This window comes from Schistocerca nitens, chromosome 8, assembly GCF_023898315.1.
Source record: "Schistocerca nitens isolate TAMUIC-IGC-003100 chromosome 8, iqSchNite1.1, whole genome shotgun sequence".
NCBI lineage: Eukaryota > Metazoa > Arthropoda > Insecta > Orthoptera > Acrididae > Schistocerca > Schistocerca nitens.
Genome location: NC_064621.1, coordinates 516632931 through 516652570, shown reverse-complemented (window position 1 = coordinate 516652570; position 19640 = coordinate 516632931). Strand labels below are relative to the sequence as shown.

The window sequence follows — 19640 nt, the reverse complement described above, 5'->3', positions numbered from 1 at the left end:
ATCCATTTTCGTGGACAAATTATATCGTTTGTGAGCCAAATAAAGCCAAAATCTGACGCTGGTTAATGCTGAGAGAACAAAATCACGTTGGGCAATCGACGGTGCTGTGTGTTGTGACGTGAGATATCTCGTTTGCGTACACTTGAACATAGCTGTCTCGTGCCGTGTGCCAACGACTTTACCCATTACACAACAGAGGTACCGCACAACTTTGAATTTTGTCCTGCGTCATATCCGTTCTGAAACATTTACATGCTGATAACTCATTATGTGACATTTAATACCAACCACCTGCATCTTTTCGTGAGTTCCTCAGTGTACCAGTGTGTTGGAACAGCATTTATTTGTTGGACATGATTCATAATGTGGTTATAATATAAAAAGACACTGAGTACGAGCTTGATGGAATCCAAAATGGCCTCTGCCATGTGCTTCAGTCAAAATATATCTTTGATAAGAGCGCACTCAGCGCAGCCACAGTACCTCTCGTAACGTATCCGCAAACAAAGTCAACTGTTTGATTTGGCGTTTACTAAGAAACTGAGTTGAAAGACGGATGTAGTTTTGCTTCAAGGCATAAAACAGTTTTTTTCGATGCACATTCGAAGACACGAAATGTATATTGTACAACAAAATTGCGTGGAGCACCCAGCACACCCCCTTGCGTCAGGTAATATGATAGAGATACGTGTCAGTGTCGTCTCCCTATGTGAACTGGTTATTCAATTACTTTGCTATGTGTACCATCTATGCGGGCTGGGGACCGATGACCGTAGCAGTCTGGTCCCTTTAATCCCCCAAACCAACCAACCTATGCGGGTTGCTTCAGCGCCGTATCGTGAGTAGCATCGCGTATCGTATAGCATATCGTAAATCCCCAGTGAAACCGTGCTTAAATAATTTTTCTTATTCCATCGATTCGCACAGATGAAAGTAGTTCAGAAAATCACCGTTCCGGTAGTTCTTAAAAACGTAGAAACTGATAGATAGTTTTTGCCCAACTGTAGTGTGGAGGCCGATGCAAGCGAATGATCTCAGATGGAACGCTGAAGATAGGGCCAGTATCTATGGTCGGAGGATATGCACACACGATTAACTTTGGGCTGTATGCTACTGTCAGAGTATTAGCGCAAAGTGGGAGTGGGCGACGCCGTGGAAGATGTGAGCGATAGTTGTGTTGGGTGTGGTTGCTTAATAATTTTGAAGGTACCAAATTTAGTGAACATTGTAGCCGCCTGTATCGGATACACATCTTATGTGCTCCGTTCGTAGATCGTTATGCCATTAAAGCCACCTCTGCTCACTGGCTGTCTGAATACAAGAGTTGTCAGCTTATGTTTTGGTTTGCTTAATAATTTTGAAGGTACCAAATTTAGTGAACATTGTAGCCGCCTGTATCGGATACACATCTTATGTGCTCCGTTCGTAGATCGTTATGCCATTAAAGCCACCTCTGCTCACTGGCTGTCTGAATACAAGAGTTGTCAGCTTATGTTTTGGTTTGCTTAATAATTTTGAAGGTACCAAATTTAGTGAACATTGTAGCCGCCTGTATCGGATACACATCTTATGTGCTCCGTTCGTAGATCGTTATGCCATTAAAGCCACCTCTGCTCACTGGCTGTCTGAATACAAGAGTTGTCAGCTTATGTTTTGGTTTGCTTTGTTGTGGTAACTGTTGACAATATCGTACCAGATCGAAATACTACACACGCTGCTGATATTTGACCAACAATACCCATAAAGACATCTATTTGCGTACTTTTTTTTAAAAAAGAAATTACTAGTGTGTATACAATCGAGCTGATGCAGTAGTAATCACAACCGCAACTGATTTCTCTCTTAGTATTTAACGTTGCAAAAGTATTACACCCGAATTAAATGCGAACAGTGGATAGGGAGTGGTACACCTTGTGATTGACATAAAATGAGTTATATCAATTTTACACATCAATTTTTTCTACGATACAGGTATAGACAATAAATAAATTTTATATATTACACACTAACAAAATATGCCAAGTGGACCAGCGCTGTATGTGGTTATTTCACGGCCAGCACAAGAAATTGATTACATTGTTTAAATATAGCATGAGTTTTGAAACTGTGCAGTAGGTACTAACTGCTGCTTTAAAAAAAAAAAAAAATCTTCTAATGTGCTTACTGTATTTTATTCGAATAAACTTTATCCTAATATTAACTTTTCTTGTGCACATATTCATTAATAGTTTCTTCAAAGCTGCTCATTGATGCATCTTTTCAAACTGTGTAGATATTTTACCAGAAAAATTGAATTCCTCATGATGTGTACTTTTTTTTTTAAATTCATCATGTATGTTTACAATCTAGCTGCAACACCAAGTAGACATTTCTTTTGTATATAATGCTTAATGCTTTCCTTGCATAGTGATGGATTTACATAAGAATTTTAAAAATTTATATTCTCAGTGAACAGTTAAAATTTGTAGCCCTTTAAATAATTGAAAGCAGTGATCCATTTTGTTTCTATTTTTTATTACTTCGAGTGCTTTCTTCTATAACATAAAAGTTGTTTGTGTACTTTTTCATCATTTCAACATATTAGTTAGTATCAACATAAAATGTTTATAAATAAATAGAAGCCAGGATTGCAATGGCCATGTGACCATTCGGCTCTAGGAAACTGAACTTGTAGCAAGGAGCAAACTGGGTCAAGTGTTTTGTGTGCCATGCAGTTTTTTATTGGGCAGTGGGTGGATTTGTTACTCATTTTACAAGGAGTGTGCCAGTAATATAGAGCAACTCAAGTTAATGAATACAATATATGAATTTCTTTTTTTTTATGTTAGAATTTTAGAATTGGATAGATAGGCTACGACTTCAGTTTTTTTTTTTTTTTTTTTTTTTTTTTTTTTTTTTTTTTTTTTTTCCAAGTTGGAATGGCTCTACATAATTTTACACCATACAGTTTACTGATACAAATTTAAAAATTAGTGAATAAATAAAACTAAATGGTTTATATTTTCGTGTCATAAATAAATGATAAGGAAGGAAGGTAAACAGAGAGTAGAGATCATTGAGATTTTGGTATGGAGAAGTTGAAAATGTGCATCTGGACAGACAGTGTAGGGAAAGAAGTAGTATGTAGAATTCTTGATTGAGGTAGACCTGTATTACGGTGTATGGTAATTTGATAGTAGGAGAAATGCACAAGAAAACAATGCTTATTAAAAGATCTTTGGAAGAAATGGCAAAAGAAAAAGAAAGAAGATGGAATAAAATATGTAAGTTGATAGGCAAAGTGGATCTTGAGAAAGGTTATGTCATAGCAAAAACACTGACAGAGAACAAGGAAGATTGGAAAGCTAATGTTGAGGAAAGACTTGCTTGTAAGAGGTACCTAGTGATCTTTGTAGCCTTCCTTTTTGAATTTTTCACTTTGACGTGCAACATATTTAAATAATATGCAACAGATTCCCATTGAAAGTTTGTGTATGATATATAGTGTTTTTGAATTTGTCTTGCGGTTTTAATTATTTATAAACAAAAGTGAGTTAAATATGGAGCAAATTTTGCCCATGAGGGCTTCATGCTGAAATTGGAAATGACTGAATCAGTTGAAAATCAGTGTTCAAGTTTTGTCGTAATGATGTGTTAAATATGAAGAAAATGTTATTGATGGTGGATGTTTATCCTGGGTTACGCTACGGATCAGTATGTTAGATCAGATTTCATTTTGTATTCACATTCATTGACTTCACCAATTCGCAGCCAAATTTTAAGTTTTAAATCTAATCTAGGCTTCAGGCAATGCACTGAGCAGGGTACTGCAGTGATAAGTACACTGGACTAGCATTCGGAAGGATGACAGTTCAAACGCGTGTCCAGCCATCCTTAATTGCATTTTCGTCCAGCCATCCTTAATTACATTTTCTGTGATTTCCCTAAGTCGCTTAAGGCACATGCTGGGATGGTGCCCTCAAGGTGCTGCTTTCCTTCTCCATCCTTCCGTAATCGGAGCTCCGTCTCTAATGAGCTTGTTGTCAATGAGATGTTAAACACTAATCTCATCCTCCTTCAGCAATGCTATAGATCAGGCTGTCACTAAAGCTGAGGTGGTTGTTATCTTTTTATATTGAGATGGGACACCATTACATTCTATCCAACTTGCCTATTGGCCAGAACACTAAATAAGAAAATTTGATTGTATCTCTCTAGTAGAAGGCTCTCTATATTCATCACCAAAAATTTGTACTTGTGTGGGGATTAACTGAAACCTTCAATACTGCTTTGTCAACACGTAACCAAGCTGTCACTTTTCAACCTAACCTAAGACTAGGGCTAAGCTACAGATTGAACGCTTAAGCACAACTAAGATTTTGTATTTAGATTCATTGGCATTGCCAACTGACAACCAAATTGTTACTTTTCATTATGACGTATATGTTGCGCTATGCTACAGTGCAATCTGTCACCACAACCTGTATTCTAAAAAATAGTGTAGTCATAAAAAAAATGTTATCACTGTTCTGTTATTTTCTGACTTGCCCATATGTTACATCACATGATGAAGCAAATATTTGCTATCGGTAGGTTCAGCTAACCTGTGCATGTGTGATTTAGGTTAAGGCTTACTGTGTTTTTCCTGACTGTTTTTGTACACTTTAATTGTGTCAAAGTCTTTGCTTAACTGTAGCAGTGGTAACTTATTGGTAATTATGGTATTGCCTTCATCAGCAAAACTGATTTTTGAAGAAATTTTGCCTTGCAACTGGGCATCATATACTACACTCCATGATATTTCAATTGGGCGCATGCCAGTCATCCACAGGTGAGCCATCAAAGACTGACAAAGACATCCTTCATTTTGCAACATGTCATTCGCTGAGAATATTCCACTCGTGCAACAAAATCAAGGTGACAGATTGAGCACGCTACCCAGCAAAAGTGCTCTCGCTGGTGGAACTCGGCTGTTCACAGTGTTGCCATGGCCATTGGCACATATTCTGTCATCTTTGACTAGAGCAAATTGTGGAAATGAGGAGATCAGAGGGTTCTATGCATTATTCAACTGGTAGCCACTGTCACAGTCCATAAGACTTTCTCTCATGTACATTTCCATGGATTCTTTAATAATGGAGTACTTGAAAGATGTTGCCATAGCCAAAATTATTGTTTTATCATACTCCGCTGGATTTCCAGTGGAGGTACAATAGCAAGCTTGCTTCATAGCAGAAGGCAAGTACAGCACTGGTGTTTGGTGCAGCGTTCTTCTGTGCTGTGTATTCTGGCCTATATGAGCCGTACCACACTGACAAGATATTTTGTAAATTCCACCCTTCCATAATAATAAATGGTTCTTCACTGATCCCAACAGGTTGGCAATATTAAAGTCAGCAGAAATCCACTTTCACCTAAAAATTGTGGAAGACTCTTGCTATTTTCACAAAATATTGCTGACAAACAGAGGAAAATCTAGGGATTTTTCTCATGTGCCCTCTTATTTAACTACTTCACAGTTCTTGGTTTTAACTTTCAGTGATTTGTTAATCTTGTGGATAGAATATCTGTGTCCCCTGAACCCTATCTTGAGGTGAGCGAGCTTTGTGTGCACTCTCTTTGCATCTGAGACTGTGTGATCTCTGTGTACAAGTGTTTTAAGCACACTCATAGTTTGTGATGGTTGATGAGAACTCCATGATAGTAAATACAAATGTGAATGAGAGGGGTTACGATAAACTGAATGCCCCAGAGAGCAGTCTTTCTTCTACCTAACCAAAATGTCGAGGAAAGGCAGACAATTATCTTTCTCTAATTCTGTAGTGAACCAGATGTTCTTATGAATCAAGTTGAGGTGATGTAAAAACTCCATTAATTCATCTTCTCCATGAGGCCACAGTATGAAAGTATCACCAAGTTAATCTATGGGCTGCTGATTCAAATGCGCTCTTCTCATCGTCCTCCCATAAAAGGGTAAGGCACACAGGGGACTACCCATAGTGGAACCATCAGTCTGCTCAAAATTTTCATGGCTAAACATAAAAGTGGTTGAGGAAGGATTGTGCCAAAACAAAGCAGTTTAGTCCATCTGAAACTTGTTACCAATTATAGCCAAAGAATCTGCTGGAAGGACTTTGTAAAAAGAGATACCATGTCGAAGCTATCTAAACAATCTGACGTACTTAGACGGAGAGCCCCAGTCTGTTGATAAAATCGGCAGAGTTTCATATATGATGTGAAAATTTGCTCACCAATGATCTCAGCAAAGGAGTAAGATATTTGGCTACGTCAAATACTGGGACACCAATGTTGCTTACTATTGGCTGTAAAGGTAGACTTTCTTTATGAATTTTAGGAAGGCCATACAATATTGGTGCTACACAACCATGCAGTCTTGACCTGCATGGTCATTCTCTAGGTGTTGGGCGAGGTCATCCTCCTGGGTGCCTTTTCCTCCATCCTCTGTGCAGTATCGCTTTCTGTGCTGTTGACGATAATGGACTTCTTAGCTCATTTGAGCTCGAGATTCAGCACAGTAGCCAGTCCATTGTGGTGGGGCCGCCATGTACACTGCTGGTTGTAGCCCCCTGACCACACAGGGATTGAACTGCTGATGCCTGCGCCGTTAACTCCCCACGTATGTCAAGGAGTAGATGCCCGTCACCCTGGGGCATTAGGATTCCCGGCAATGACCATCCTGCCAGGTGGCCTTTGCTGCGGCTGGGTTGTGCCCATGGGGAGGCCCCATGGTCGGAGTGGGTGACATCAGGGCATATGACACGCCATGAAGTGTAGTACGCCATATCTTGCTGGTGGTCAAACATCAGCAGTCTCTAAGCGATAAAGGTCTTACTTCAATGCTAAGAAATACGACCCTGAATCATTCCCCTCCCTGGCCACACCATGGGAGGGACACCAGGCTGAGGGTGAAGCTTATTCACCCCGGTACCTCATATGTATGAGAGTTGATGGGGAATCTTTCTTGTCAATGAAACCTCAGTTTTTTGTGGAGCATTTAGAGGACAAGTTTGGGGAGGTAGAGGGCTTGTCCAAAATGCGGTCAGGGTCAGTCTTGATCAAAACAGCATCCTCTACCCAGTCACGGGCACTACTTGCCTGTGAAAGGCTGGGGGATGTTTCTGTTTCTGTAATGCCCCATAAGAGCTTAAATATGGTCCAGGTTATCATATTTCACAGGGACCTTCTTTTGCAGTCTGGCGAGGTCAAGGTGATTGTGTACCGCTGTGACATAAAGCCATATATTCCTCCCCCGATGCAGTGATTTAATAGCTGGAAGTTCGGGCATATGTCTTCCTGCTGTACTTTCAGCGTCACGTGTCAGGATTGTGGATGTCCTTCATAACCCAATACTCCCTGTGCCCCACCTCCCACCTGTGTCAACTGCAGAGAGCACCATTTGCCTTGCTCGCCAGACTGCAGGATTCTCCTGAAAGAAAAAAAAATAATGGAATACAAGACCCTGGATCGATTGACCTACACTGAGGCTAAGAGAAAATATGAGTGACTACATCCTGTGCTTATGATGTCTATCTACATCACCGCTGTGAGAACGGTTCTACCATCTTCCGTTCCACTGTGTACATTTGGCTCTCAGAGCCGTCAGACTCCACCTGCCCCCTTGATGGTGGGGGGGGGGGGGGCACTTCCCTTTCTGTTGCTCCTGCACAATCTACTTCAGGAGCAACACCCCCCCCCCCCCCCCCCTCAATCATTTGGGGGCGTCAGTCCCCACTTCTCAGCAGGAGAAGCATAAGTCTCCTTTGGCTCCTTTCACCAGGAAGGGATCCCTTGTGTCACTCCCTTTCCAGGTTCCTACCAGTGGCAAAGCTGACACCTGTCAGTGGCTGAAGCAACCAGTTAGCTGGTCGAAGGGCTTTATGGTCCTCCTCAGTCCCTGAGACTGAATCAGTGAAGCCCTCCCGGCTGGACAAACCTAAGGAGCAGTGAGAGAAACCTAAAAAGAAATAGACTCCCAAGAACCAAGGAACTCTATGCACCCACACCCCCACTCCCTACAAGCTGTGTGTCTGAGGATGAGGTGGAGATTCTGGCGTCCTCCGAGGACCTAGATCTCGCTGGGCACTCAGACATAATGGATGTCGACCGCACAGGTACTCACGTGGTGACAGTAGGTGACCCTGAGGCGTAATGCCTCATTGTTTCATGCCTTCCCAGTCTCATAATCACATAATCCTCCAGTGGAATTGCGGCGGTTTTTTCCACCACTTGGCTGAGCTACGGCAACTGTTAAGCATTACACCTGCTTTCTGCATTGCTCTCCAGGAAAGCTGATTCCCGATGTATTACAGGAACCGTAGCGACTATAATGGAGTGTCAGGTGCAGTTAGTGTCTATGTCCTGAACTCAGTATATAGCGAACCTGTGCCCCTTGAAACCCCTCTTGAAGCTGTGGCTGTCAGGATAAGGACTACACAGGAAATAACTGTCTGCAATATATATCTTCCTCCAGATGACGCAATACCCCTGAACATATTGGCTGCACGGATTGATCAACTCCCTAAACCTTTCTGACTTTTGGTATATTTTAACGCGCATAGCCCCTTGAGGGGTGGTGCCATGCTTACTGGCCAAGGTAGGGAGGTTGAAAATTTACTGTCAGAACTTGACCTTTGCCTCTTAAATACAGATGCCCCCACACACTTCAGTGTGGCACATGGCACATATTCAGCCTTTGATCCCTCGGTTTGCAGCCCTGGCCTCCTCCCGTCTACCCACTTGAGAGTACATAACTACCAGTGTGATAGTGACCACTTCCCCATCTTCCTGTCACTCCCCTGGCATCCTGTCCATGGGCGCCTACCCAGGTGGGCTTTAAACCAGGCAGACTGGGAAGCCTTCGCCTCTGCTGTCACTGCTGAATCCCCACATGGTACCATCGATGTTGTCATTGAGCAGGTCACTACACTGATCGTTTCTGTGGTGGAAAACACGGTCCCTCGTTCTTTAGGGTACCCCCAGTGAAAGACTGGCCCTTGGTGGTCGCCAGAAGCTGCTGAGGCAATTAAAGAGCTCCCTTGGTGGTTGCCAGAAGTTGCTGAGGCAATTAAAGAGCGCCAGTGAGCTCTACAGCGACATAAGCGGCATCCTTCCCTAGAACACCTAATAGCCTTTAAGTGGCTCCGTGCCTGCATTCGCCAGCTTATAAAACAATGGAAACGGGTTTTTGGGAGAGGTTCGTGTTGACCATTGGGTGCCATATGTCACTTTCCCAAGCCTGGACGAAGATCAGACATCTTTTTGGGTGCCAGACCCCAACAGGTGTCCCTGGCATTAACATCAATGGTGTGTTATCTACTGACACAAATATGATTGCCGAGCACTTTGCTGAGCACTATGCTCGAGCCTCAGCATCGGAGAACTACCCCCCAAGCCTTTCGCAGCCTCAAATGGCAGCTGTAAAGGAAAGTCCTCTCGTTCGGTACACGCTACAGTGAACCTTATAACGCCACATTTACAGAGTGGGAGCTCCTCAGGAACCTTGCACATTGCCCCGACACAGCTTCTGGGCCGGATCGGATCCACAGTCAGATGATTAAACATCTCTCATCTGACTACAAGCGACATCAACTTGTCATCTTCAACTGGATCTGGTCCGATGACGTCTTTCCGTCGCAGTGGCGGGAGAGCACCATCATTCCAGTGTTCAAACCCAGTCAGAACCCACTTGATGTGGATAGCTATCTGCCCATCAGCCTCACCGACTTTCTTTGCAAGCTGTGTGTTGGCGGTTGAGTTGGGTCCTGGAGTCACGTGGCCTACTGGCTCCATGCCAGGGCAGCTTCAGCCAGGGTTGCTGTACCACTGATAATTTTGTGTCCCTCGAGTCTGCCATCCGAATACCCTTTTCCAGACACCAACATCTGGTTGCCATCTTTTTTGACTTACGTAAAGCATACAACACGCCCTGGTGACATCATATCCCTACCACATTGTATAAGTGGGGTCTCTCTGGCCCGCTCCCGATTTTTATCCGAAACTTCCTGTCGTTTCGTATTTTCCGTGTCCAAGTCGGTGCCTCCTAGAGTTCCCCCCCCCCCCTCCCCTCCCCTCCCCTCCCTCCCCCCGTATTCAGGAAAATGATGTTCCACAGGGTTCCGTATTGAGTGTGTCTCTATTTTCAGTGGCTATTAAAGGTCTAGCAGCAGCTGTAGGGCCGTCAGTCTCACGTTCTCTGTATGTGTATGACTTCTGCATTTTGTGCTACTCCTCCAGTACTGGTGTTGCTGAGTGGCACCTACAGGGAGCCATTCACAAGGCGCAGTTATGGGCTCTAGCTCACGGCTTCCAGTTTTCAGCTGCGAAGTCGTGTGTCCTGTATTTCTGTCGGTGTCGTACCGTTCATTCGGAACCAGAACTTTACCTTAATGACGATCCACTCACTGTAGTGGAGACATATCGATTCCTAGGACTGCTTTTCAATGCCCGATTGACTAGGCTAACTACCCTTCGTCAGCTTAAGCGGAAGTGCTGGCAGCACCTCAATGCCCTCCGCTGCCTGAGCAACACCAACTGGGGTGCTGATCGCTCTACGCTGCTGCAGCTTTACAGAGCCCTTGTTCAATACCGCATTGACTATGGGAGTCTGGTTTATGGTTCAGCAGCGCCCTCAGCATTGCATTTACTTGACCCAGTGCATCACTGTGGCGTTTGCCTAGTGACGGGAGATTTTAGAACGAGTCCGGTGACCAGTGTCCTGGTGGAGGCCGGAGTCCCTCCATTGAAGGTTAGGCATGCACAACTGTTATCCAATTATATTGCACACATTAGTAGTTCTCCTGTGCATCCGAATTACCATCTTCTTGTCCCAACCACGGCGGTTCATCTCCCGCATTGGCGGCCCAAGTCAGGGCTTACGATTGTAGTTTGCGTCCGGTCCCTTCTGTCTGAACTGGAGTCCTTCCCATTACCACCTCTCCTCGAGGTCCGTTCATGTTCACCTCCATGGTGTACACCTAGGCCGAGGATTCTTCCGGACCATTTGCATGGCCCTAAGGACTCCGTTAACCCTGCGGCTCTCCGCTATCACTTCCTCTCGATTCTCAAATTGTACCGGGTCCATGGAGTGGTTTACACCGATGGCTGATGGTCACGTAGGCAAAGGCTTTGCATATGTTCATGGAGGAAATAATGAACAGCACTCCTTGTCAGATGCCTGCAGTGTTTTCACTGCAGAGCTGGAGGCCATATCTCGTGCTCTTAACTCACCTGCTCATGCCCTCGTGAGTCATTTCTCCTGTGTACTGATTCCTTGAGCAGCCTACAAGCGATTGACCAGTGTTACCCTCGCCAGGACACATCGGAATCCCAGGCAATGAACTTGCCGACTGGCTGGCCAAACAGGCTATGCGTAAACTGCATCTGGAGATGGGCATCCCTGTAACTGACCTGCGTTCTTTCTTATGCCGCAGGGTTTTTCGGCTATGGGAGACGGAGTGGCATAACAGTATGCACAACAAACTGTGTGCCATTAAGGAGACTACGAATGTGTGGAAGTCTTCCATGCAGTCCTCTCGCAAGGAATCAGTTGTCCTCTGCCGGCTCTACATTGGCCATACGTGGCTAACGCACTTTTACCTCCTCCGTCACGAGGACCCACATCGGTGTCACTGTAGCTCACAAAAGGGATGTCATCAACCTCTTGCTGGACTGCCCACTTTCCGCCACTCTTGCTGCGGACTTTTAACGTTCCCAGCACCGTACCTTTAGTGCTGTGCGACAGTGCCTCAATAGCAGCTTTAGTTTTATGTTTTATTTGTGAGGGTGGGTTTTATCATCTGACCTAAGTTTTAGTACATGTCCTTTGTCCCTCTGTGTCCTCCACTGTAGGGGTTTTAGGGTGGAAGTTTTAATGTGTTGCAGAGTGGCTGTCTTCTCCTTTTTATTCTCATTATCACCGTGCCATGGTAATCTACTCTCTTGTTTTGATCTCTTCTACGAGGGACCGATGATCTAGCAGTTTTGTCCCCCACCCCACCCCCCACCCCGTCTCCCCCTCTTTTAAACCAACCAACCAATCGGGAAAAGTAAAGACACTGACTTAAGCTTGATAGGGATTAGAAGTTAGAGACGACACCAACTGTCCAGCAATGTTTCCTTAGGGAAAGCCCTGATGGACAACTCATGTGGTTGGCACCTGGAATAGAGAACTCACAGGAATCACTGGTGTGCTAGCTAAGACTGAACTGCCATTCCATGGTTGTGCACTGGCATAAATACCGTTATAGTGCATGGATACAGTGCGAGATGCTAGTGGCCATGTGACATCATGTAGGAAAATGGTAAGAAAATAGTGCCCGCAATTACGGTGTAGTGGTCATGGAAGCACATGTGGTTGGCAGCAGCCAGGGTGCCCTTTGTGCAGGGTGGCATAGAATCTGAGGACAAGTCTGCATGTTGTTGTCTGGAACATTTACCAAAATAAGAGATGAGTACAGATTGGTGTTTGGATTGCAGATGCCCTGTGTCTTTTGCAGCAGTGAAGCCTTAATTGTGGCCACCCTTGGGATATGAGTTCGTTACAGGTTGCAGTCTTGTAGAAGGGGGGCAGCAGTAATTTTCAGGTGAAAGTGGCTTTCTGACCACCATCTAAGTATGCTGACCTGTTGAAGGACAGTGTACTGTGAGAATCTGGAATTCACAAAATACCCTGCCAGTGTGATATCTATACTACTATATAAAGACAAGTCCATCTTTAACGTTGTTACCAAAAAATCTTGAAATGTGATTGAGTAATTTACTTCAAATTTTTACATGATGCTCTAATAAACATTTTATTTACTTCAGATCTTTACACAAGTCAGTAATTAGGATTCAGACAGACATATTACTTTAATGGCAGTGTAGAGGATTTCTGTTAAAACCGATTGTGAGAAAGAAATTGCTATGCTATGCTGTGCTGTGAAAATGTGCAGTTTCGTTTTCTTTCTTACATCAGTTTTAATTACAGTAGCAGGGCATGTAAACCATTAGACAAATTGTTTCTCCCATGTTTATATTTCATCCTAATATATAAATTTTAAAAATATTTTACATACAACTGTGTGGTGTTTTGTTTTCTTCTTTGGCATTGGTTTTACAGAAAACAGGCAACTTTAATTTATGGCATTGATTAAAATACTGCTGAAGAATACGGATTGTCCAAAACTTTGTAATCCTAACCATTTGCTTATTAAAACTATGCGGAATACTGTCATTGAAGCTACTACCCCCACAGATCTAACTGCTGGAAAGGCCTCTCTCATACTCTTATATACCAATAATCCCAACCAATTTACTCATTCATTTTGAGTGATTTCAATTCCCAATCAAGGTTTCATTTTGAATAAAGGTCAGAGAGAGGGAAGAAGAGGAGATGGATAAAGGGGGGGGGGGGAGGAAATGGACGTAGAGAGGGGAAGGAGGAACCGGACGGAAAGAGGGGGAAGGTGGAGATGGATCGAGATAGGGTGGAAGAGTTAATGTACAGAGAAAAGGGGGGGGGGGAGAAGACAGACAGAGAGGAAGGGGGGACGGGAGGAGGAGTTAAGGATGTGTACCCAATTTCCATACATATTCAGCAATTGCAAAGCATTGTTGGGTTTGCTAGTGTCTTACATAGGCCAGACCACATGCTTTGCCTAAGAACACTGCACTGCACTTGCCTTTTGAAACCAAGCAAATCGGCTATTCCGAAACATTGTATCTCCACTAGTTATTCAATGGAGTGTGATAAAACAATAATTACGGCCACAGCAACGTCTTTTTGGTGGTGGTGGTGGTGGTGGTGGTGGTGGTGGTGATGATGATGAGGTGGTCCCATACTCCAAGCAGTGTAGGGGATGATGCGGGAGAACCCCACCGACTCCTAGGCAAGGTCCTAGTGGAGGTGGTTTGCCATTGCCTTCTTCTGACCATAATGGGTATGACTGATGATGATGAAGATGACACAACAACACCCAGGCATCTCGATGCAGGGAAAATCCATGACCCCGCCGGGAATCGTACCTGGGATCCCGTGCGCAGGAAGCGAGAACGCTACCGCAAGACCACGAGCTGCGGATGTCTTTTTGGTACTCCATTACTAAAGAATTAACGGAAATACACAGCAGAAAACTTAATGAACCGCAACAGTAGCTACCAGCTGGATAATGAGTGGAATCCTATCCTCTCAATGAACTGCTCTAATCAAAGATGACAGAGCATGCCTATCACCAAAGCAACTCTCTTGGACTATCAAGTCCCGCAGTTCCACCAAATAGGGTGCTTCCACCAGGTAGTGTGGTCAGTACATCAACCTAATCTTCACACATGCATGGAATACCTCATAAGCATGTTATATATTGCAGAATAGTGGATGTCTGTCAGTCTTTGAAGGCTCGTCTGAGAATGGTTGGAAAGTGTGCAAAAAAATCTCTGGACTGTAGCAGACGACTGGCTTCAACCCTTAATTGCTTTGGACATTTAGTTCACAAGGAAATTATTAAAATTCACAAAATAATTTAGTCTCCTAGTTTGACGTTTTCTGGATAGTCATTTATATAAACAGCAAAATAAAAGGAAGTACTCCCATGTGGAACTTTCACAGCTGACATTTTTCTCTACTGCACATTTGTTTTCTTTCAGCATGTTAAGTTCTAACTCTTCATAGTTCACTTGTAATATAAAATTGGAACCAACTGTTTTCTGTTTTCCATATACCTAGTGTGTCTAGGTAATGGTCAAGTATTTTGTTGTTTATTGTGTCAAACACTATTAAAATTAATTCTGAAGATATTTGCATAACAATGTTGTATGTATTACCATATAAACATCTTTGACAACTTGTTTCATTAGTAACACAGTTATTAGATAATAATAGTAAGATCATTAAATGTATTTCTTGTTAAGATGAAACTGTCAGTCCCAGTGTTCAGTTCTCTATATATGATGAGTCTGGTTTCTGTACCAGATACTGCACTTAATTTAGTAGTTAATGGAACTTTTTACACAGCTGTGTGAATTTTTATTTCAGGTGAACATATTCAAATTTTAGGACGAAAATGGCAACTGAGAAAGTGACTCTTGCAGATGCTCTGTCTAATGTGGACGTTCTTGATGAATTGACATTGCCTGATGAGCAACCGTGCATCGAAGCTCAACCATGCTCTGTTTTATACCAAGCAAATTTTGATACAAACTTTGAAGATCGTAATGGATTTGTTACAGGAATAGCAAAATACATCGAAGAAGCAACAGTTCATGCAAGTCTTGTAAGTCAAGAAATGCTTAAAGAAATATTTATTATATCATTTCAATAGTGAATCATTTGTAACCTGTGTATGAATACAACCGAAAGTACAATGTAGCTAAACTAGTTGAACCAGTATTCAAGGCACTGGAGGAATGGATTTCAAATGCCCAGCTGGCTACTCAGGTTTAGATTTTTTACAAAGTCCTATGACAAAAGGTGACTACTGGGGCAGTTGCCTTCTCCTGTGGCCTTGTTCCATTCCTGTACGACCAGGAATGTTGCTATGTATCTAACAATACCGGGTGGACTAGTGATCATAATAATTATTCTGAAAAGGTGGTCATGGTCAAAGAAGAGGCAACAGAAAAAGAAATCCACTCTGCTGTTAAAGGCTTTCCCAGTGCAACTGTGTGAATGGTTTTCAGGCATTTCAACAGAAGTTGTCGTGGAAACTGAATTTCCATAACAACATGTGATGCATTGTCCAAGAAGCTTTGAAGTTAAGGTCCTTGATGATTTCCATATTGGAATGATGTATGTGGTAGATTATGAAAATTTATGCCAACTAATATGGTTTGTGCCAAGTCCTGCCTCTATGCAAACCTTTTTCTTAAATAAGGGTGTATACGACCTGGGACAACTGGGAGATCTGGGAAAAACCTGGGAATTTTTTCATCCGGGAGAAAACGAGGGAAAACCCGGGAATTTTTTGTTCTTTTAGTTTTCAGTTAAATTTTTGTATTTTTGACTGGTAAGAATCGATACTTAACAAAAGGATATTACTGTATCCCGCTATTGCAGAATAATACTGCAACAATAAAACTTGAATGAGAAAGCAAAACGAAAATAAAACATAAATTGCAAAGGAAATGTGCCATATACAACAACAAGACACAGTGCTCATACAAGCGTTTGCCAACAGCAAAATGTGTCAAAGGCTTTAGGAAGACTATGAAATGCTTCATAACAACAAATTGCCTCTGATGAGCGTGATGTCAAAACTGTTTACATTAGATTTGATTTAGCAGTTACGAGTGGGCTCATGCTCATGCGCAGTTGCAGTTGAGTGGCGTATGAGTAGTGTGTTCTCCTGTTTCTGGCTACAGAAATGTGGCTGTTGGCTGTGTAAGCAGTTGCTGCAAGAAGCTAGATGCAACCGGGAAAAATTTTACTGCTGTGTCCAAGCTGCCAGATTCACGCATGCGCAGCGGGCCCAGATCTATGATGGAGAGAGGGGAGGGGGGGGGGGGGGAGCAAATTCTTGAGGAGAAAAACCTTGTTTCACGAAGTGCCCAGCATTCAGCGCACGTTGGTCTATTGATTACTCATATGATTTTGATGCACGTCCCTGTTGGTTTTTGAACACTCTCTGTAAGTTGATTTCTGAATGAATCATAAGCCGCGCAGGGTAGCTGTGTAGTCTGAGGTGACTTGTGATGGTTTGCATGGCTCCCCCCATCAGAGGTTCAAATCCTCCCTCGGGCATGGGTGTATGTGTTGTCCTTAGAGTAAGTTAGTTTAAGTTAGATTAAGTAATGTGTAAGCCTAGGGACTGATGACATCAGCAGTTTGGTCCCATAGAGAGGAAAAAAAAAAGGAAAAAAACACACAAGTTGGTTTTTGAATGCGTGCATAGTGTACGTGATGTCTCTGTCAGGGGAATCCCCGTCGCATCTAGAAATAAACTTTCCTGCAGGCAAAAGGGAACCGGGCTACACAAGCTGAGCGGAGTAAAGCTGAATGAGTGAACACCAATCGCTGTCTGATTATGTTGTTCGGGTTTGCGAATGATCAGCATTGTTATAATTACTAGGAAAACCCATAGATTCAGACTACCAGAGCGGAAATAAACGACTAACATGAATAACAGGTAAGAAAGATTACGTATTATCTTCTCGGTGTATCCAGGAAAATGAAATTTTGTCAGAAAATTTTTGGCCAGATCGCTACACTAGTAAGGGTAAGTTGTACAGTCCCCATCTAGCAGCCGCTTAAGTTCTATTCTGGAAGTAGTGCGGAAAATGGTTTATACGAACATTCTAACAACGCCTAACCAGAGAATAATCAGGGATAACTAAACCGGTGATTCTGGCAGGGCGAGTGAAATTAACCGTCAAATAAGTTTTGACAAAGGCAGGAATAGTTTCAGAATTAGTCATGACAAGATTGTTAGAACGAGGAAGGAGAAGAAATGGGGACATCAGACAAATTAGGGAAGAATATGACGATTCCAAATTTATATAAAAATCTCATAACATCCACTATGGATAAAATTCATTCATACTACTATTTTTCGATCTCATGCTCGAGAAACTGGATCATATGAATGAAATGTTAAACTAGTTTTTAACATAAAGCTTTTTGCTTGTAGTAGGCCTAATAGGCATTTTATGTTGGTCTTTGTGGATTATATTCTGTCATGTTATAAAAATGACCATTTGTGCCAAAACAGTCTCGTTTATTTGGTGTGTGTTACGATTTCTGCAGTGTTAGAAAGGTCTATTTTGTTTTATCTAGCACACAGTGACAAAATATACATAATCAGATCGGGAAACCACACCAGTCTTGGGTACTATTTGTATTAACAGCTTACGCAGTATTAGACAACGATATTTTGATTTTGCATGTAGCATAACGTTTGACGAACTTTGCAGAAAGGAAAGCTGACCATGTAAAGCTGTAGCAAGATTAGAGAAAAAAAACAATGCTAGGAGCTAAGAATTGAAGAAATGTGTGCTCTATTGCTTATCTCTTGTCTTTACTGGTTTTATGTATCCTATATTTAATTTTATGTCACCCAAAACAGAAAGTTATGAACTAACAGGCAATAAAGACTGCAGATTTTCTGTAGAGTTGTTGTTCTCCCGATTACAAATAATCCCATCCAGTAATAATTGCAAGTTTTATTTATTTTTTATTTTTAAAAAAGAGGGGGCGAACGTCAAACCGGGCGACTGGAAGCAGGAGAGGCACCACAGGACATTTTAATTTACACTGTCCTGAATATAGTTTGATGGCATCCAGTACAAAATATACATATTTCAATTCCATGGAGCGACATACAGTGGTGTGTGATAGAAGAATGCCGCGTGAAGCGGAGTGGCACTACACTCTGGCACACTTAATACCAAATAACATGTCTTACATTTCCTCAAACTTATATGTTTTATGCATCGGATTCTTTAGAAAGATGTACGCTACAAAATGGACATATTTTTGAAAATTCGATTTTTTAAATTTTTGACGTCGTATCTCAAACGCTCGAGGGAGGGGGGCTGGGAGGGGGGGGGGCGCTTAGTATTGCCCCGGTTCGGAAATATCGCAGATCCAAGGCTGATGAGCAGAGCAGTCTGATTTATAGTGAGGAATTGTGTAGTCTCCACGTGACCCGTGTTTACATTTAGTGATTTTACTGTTTTCTCTTTGTTTACTGCTCTCATATCAAATGAAAACAAAATGGATTTCTGTGGCCAAGAGCTATCAAGTGAATTAAAATACATTCACATAATTACAGAAGGCTAATATACATTATTAGTTTCAGATTTTATTTTATTTCCACTTTTCTGACAGCCATGCATTAATCGCCTTGTAGAACAGTGAAGTTACTTTTGTCGGTTTGCTAAAGAAATTGGGTTTTTATTAATCTCTTATGCTGAGGCAGTCAGTGTGTTAGAAACGAAGTGTTTAGTTCCACACTATTACCCAATTTCAACTGCTCACTGCACTTCAATTGCACTTTTTCAAAGCTTAATATCAGGTTGAGGCCTACTTCATTGGGAATCTGGACATACCAATGTGCTCTTTTAAGTATGCTCTTAAAGAGCACATGCACATGCCATTGTAGTATGGTTCACGAAATTCCGATGCTCTTGGAGTATCTTGTAATGTCTTTTTTCTTTTATGACATAATGTAAAGTAAATTTCCTTTTATGCAAGTTGAACTATGTGCGAGAATGTATGATGAATTTCTTAAATCACAGAGCATTTGATGACGAACTGCTTAGAAGTTAGATCAGACATTCATGTCGTTATTATTAGCAAACATGTAGTGCTATGGGAAGCTCTCTCCTCTACAGTAGCTAATTTGTGGAAAACTGAGGACAAGTCACTGGACTCGGCTAAAAATTTTACTGGTACTTTTGTGTGATATATCTTAAAATGTAACACGTGCAAAAAATATCAACATTATATGTGAAAGCTTAGCTTCACTTGCAGCGTATTAACCTTAGAGACCACTGTTATATGTGAAAGCTTTGCTTTTCTTGTAGAAACACTATGTACATTAATTTAAGACATTAACTTTTCCTGTTTGTGTATCTGCACTACTTAAGTGATGTTGCTATTAGCTGACTACATCACATGTCCTGTGGTCGGAATATCTGCTGTCATCAGCTGGCGGGATCATGTGACA

The 19640-nt window shown here is 42.2% G+C and overlaps 1 protein-coding gene across 3 annotated transcripts in view; it reads left to right on the top strand.

Moving 5' to 3' along the window:
- Positions 1-1096: 1096 nt before the first annotated feature.
- LOC126198543 (cytoplasmic FMR1-interacting protein) overlaps positions 1097-19640 on the top strand; it is a 150989-nt gene continuing 132445 nt past the window's right edge. The window contains exons 1-2 of one of the 3 annotated variants that reach the window (XM_049934949.1): positions 1097-1206; positions 15011-15248. In XM_049934949.1, coding sequence (XP_049790906.1) covers positions 15039-15248 — 210 coding nt within the window. In that variant the 5' untranslated portion in view covers positions 1097-1206; positions 15011-15038. Of the gene's footprint in view, positions 1207-1344; positions 1364-15010; positions 15249-19640 lie in introns of those variants that run through there. The other 2 variants (XM_049934951.1, XM_049934950.1) reach the window with 2 other exon arrangements.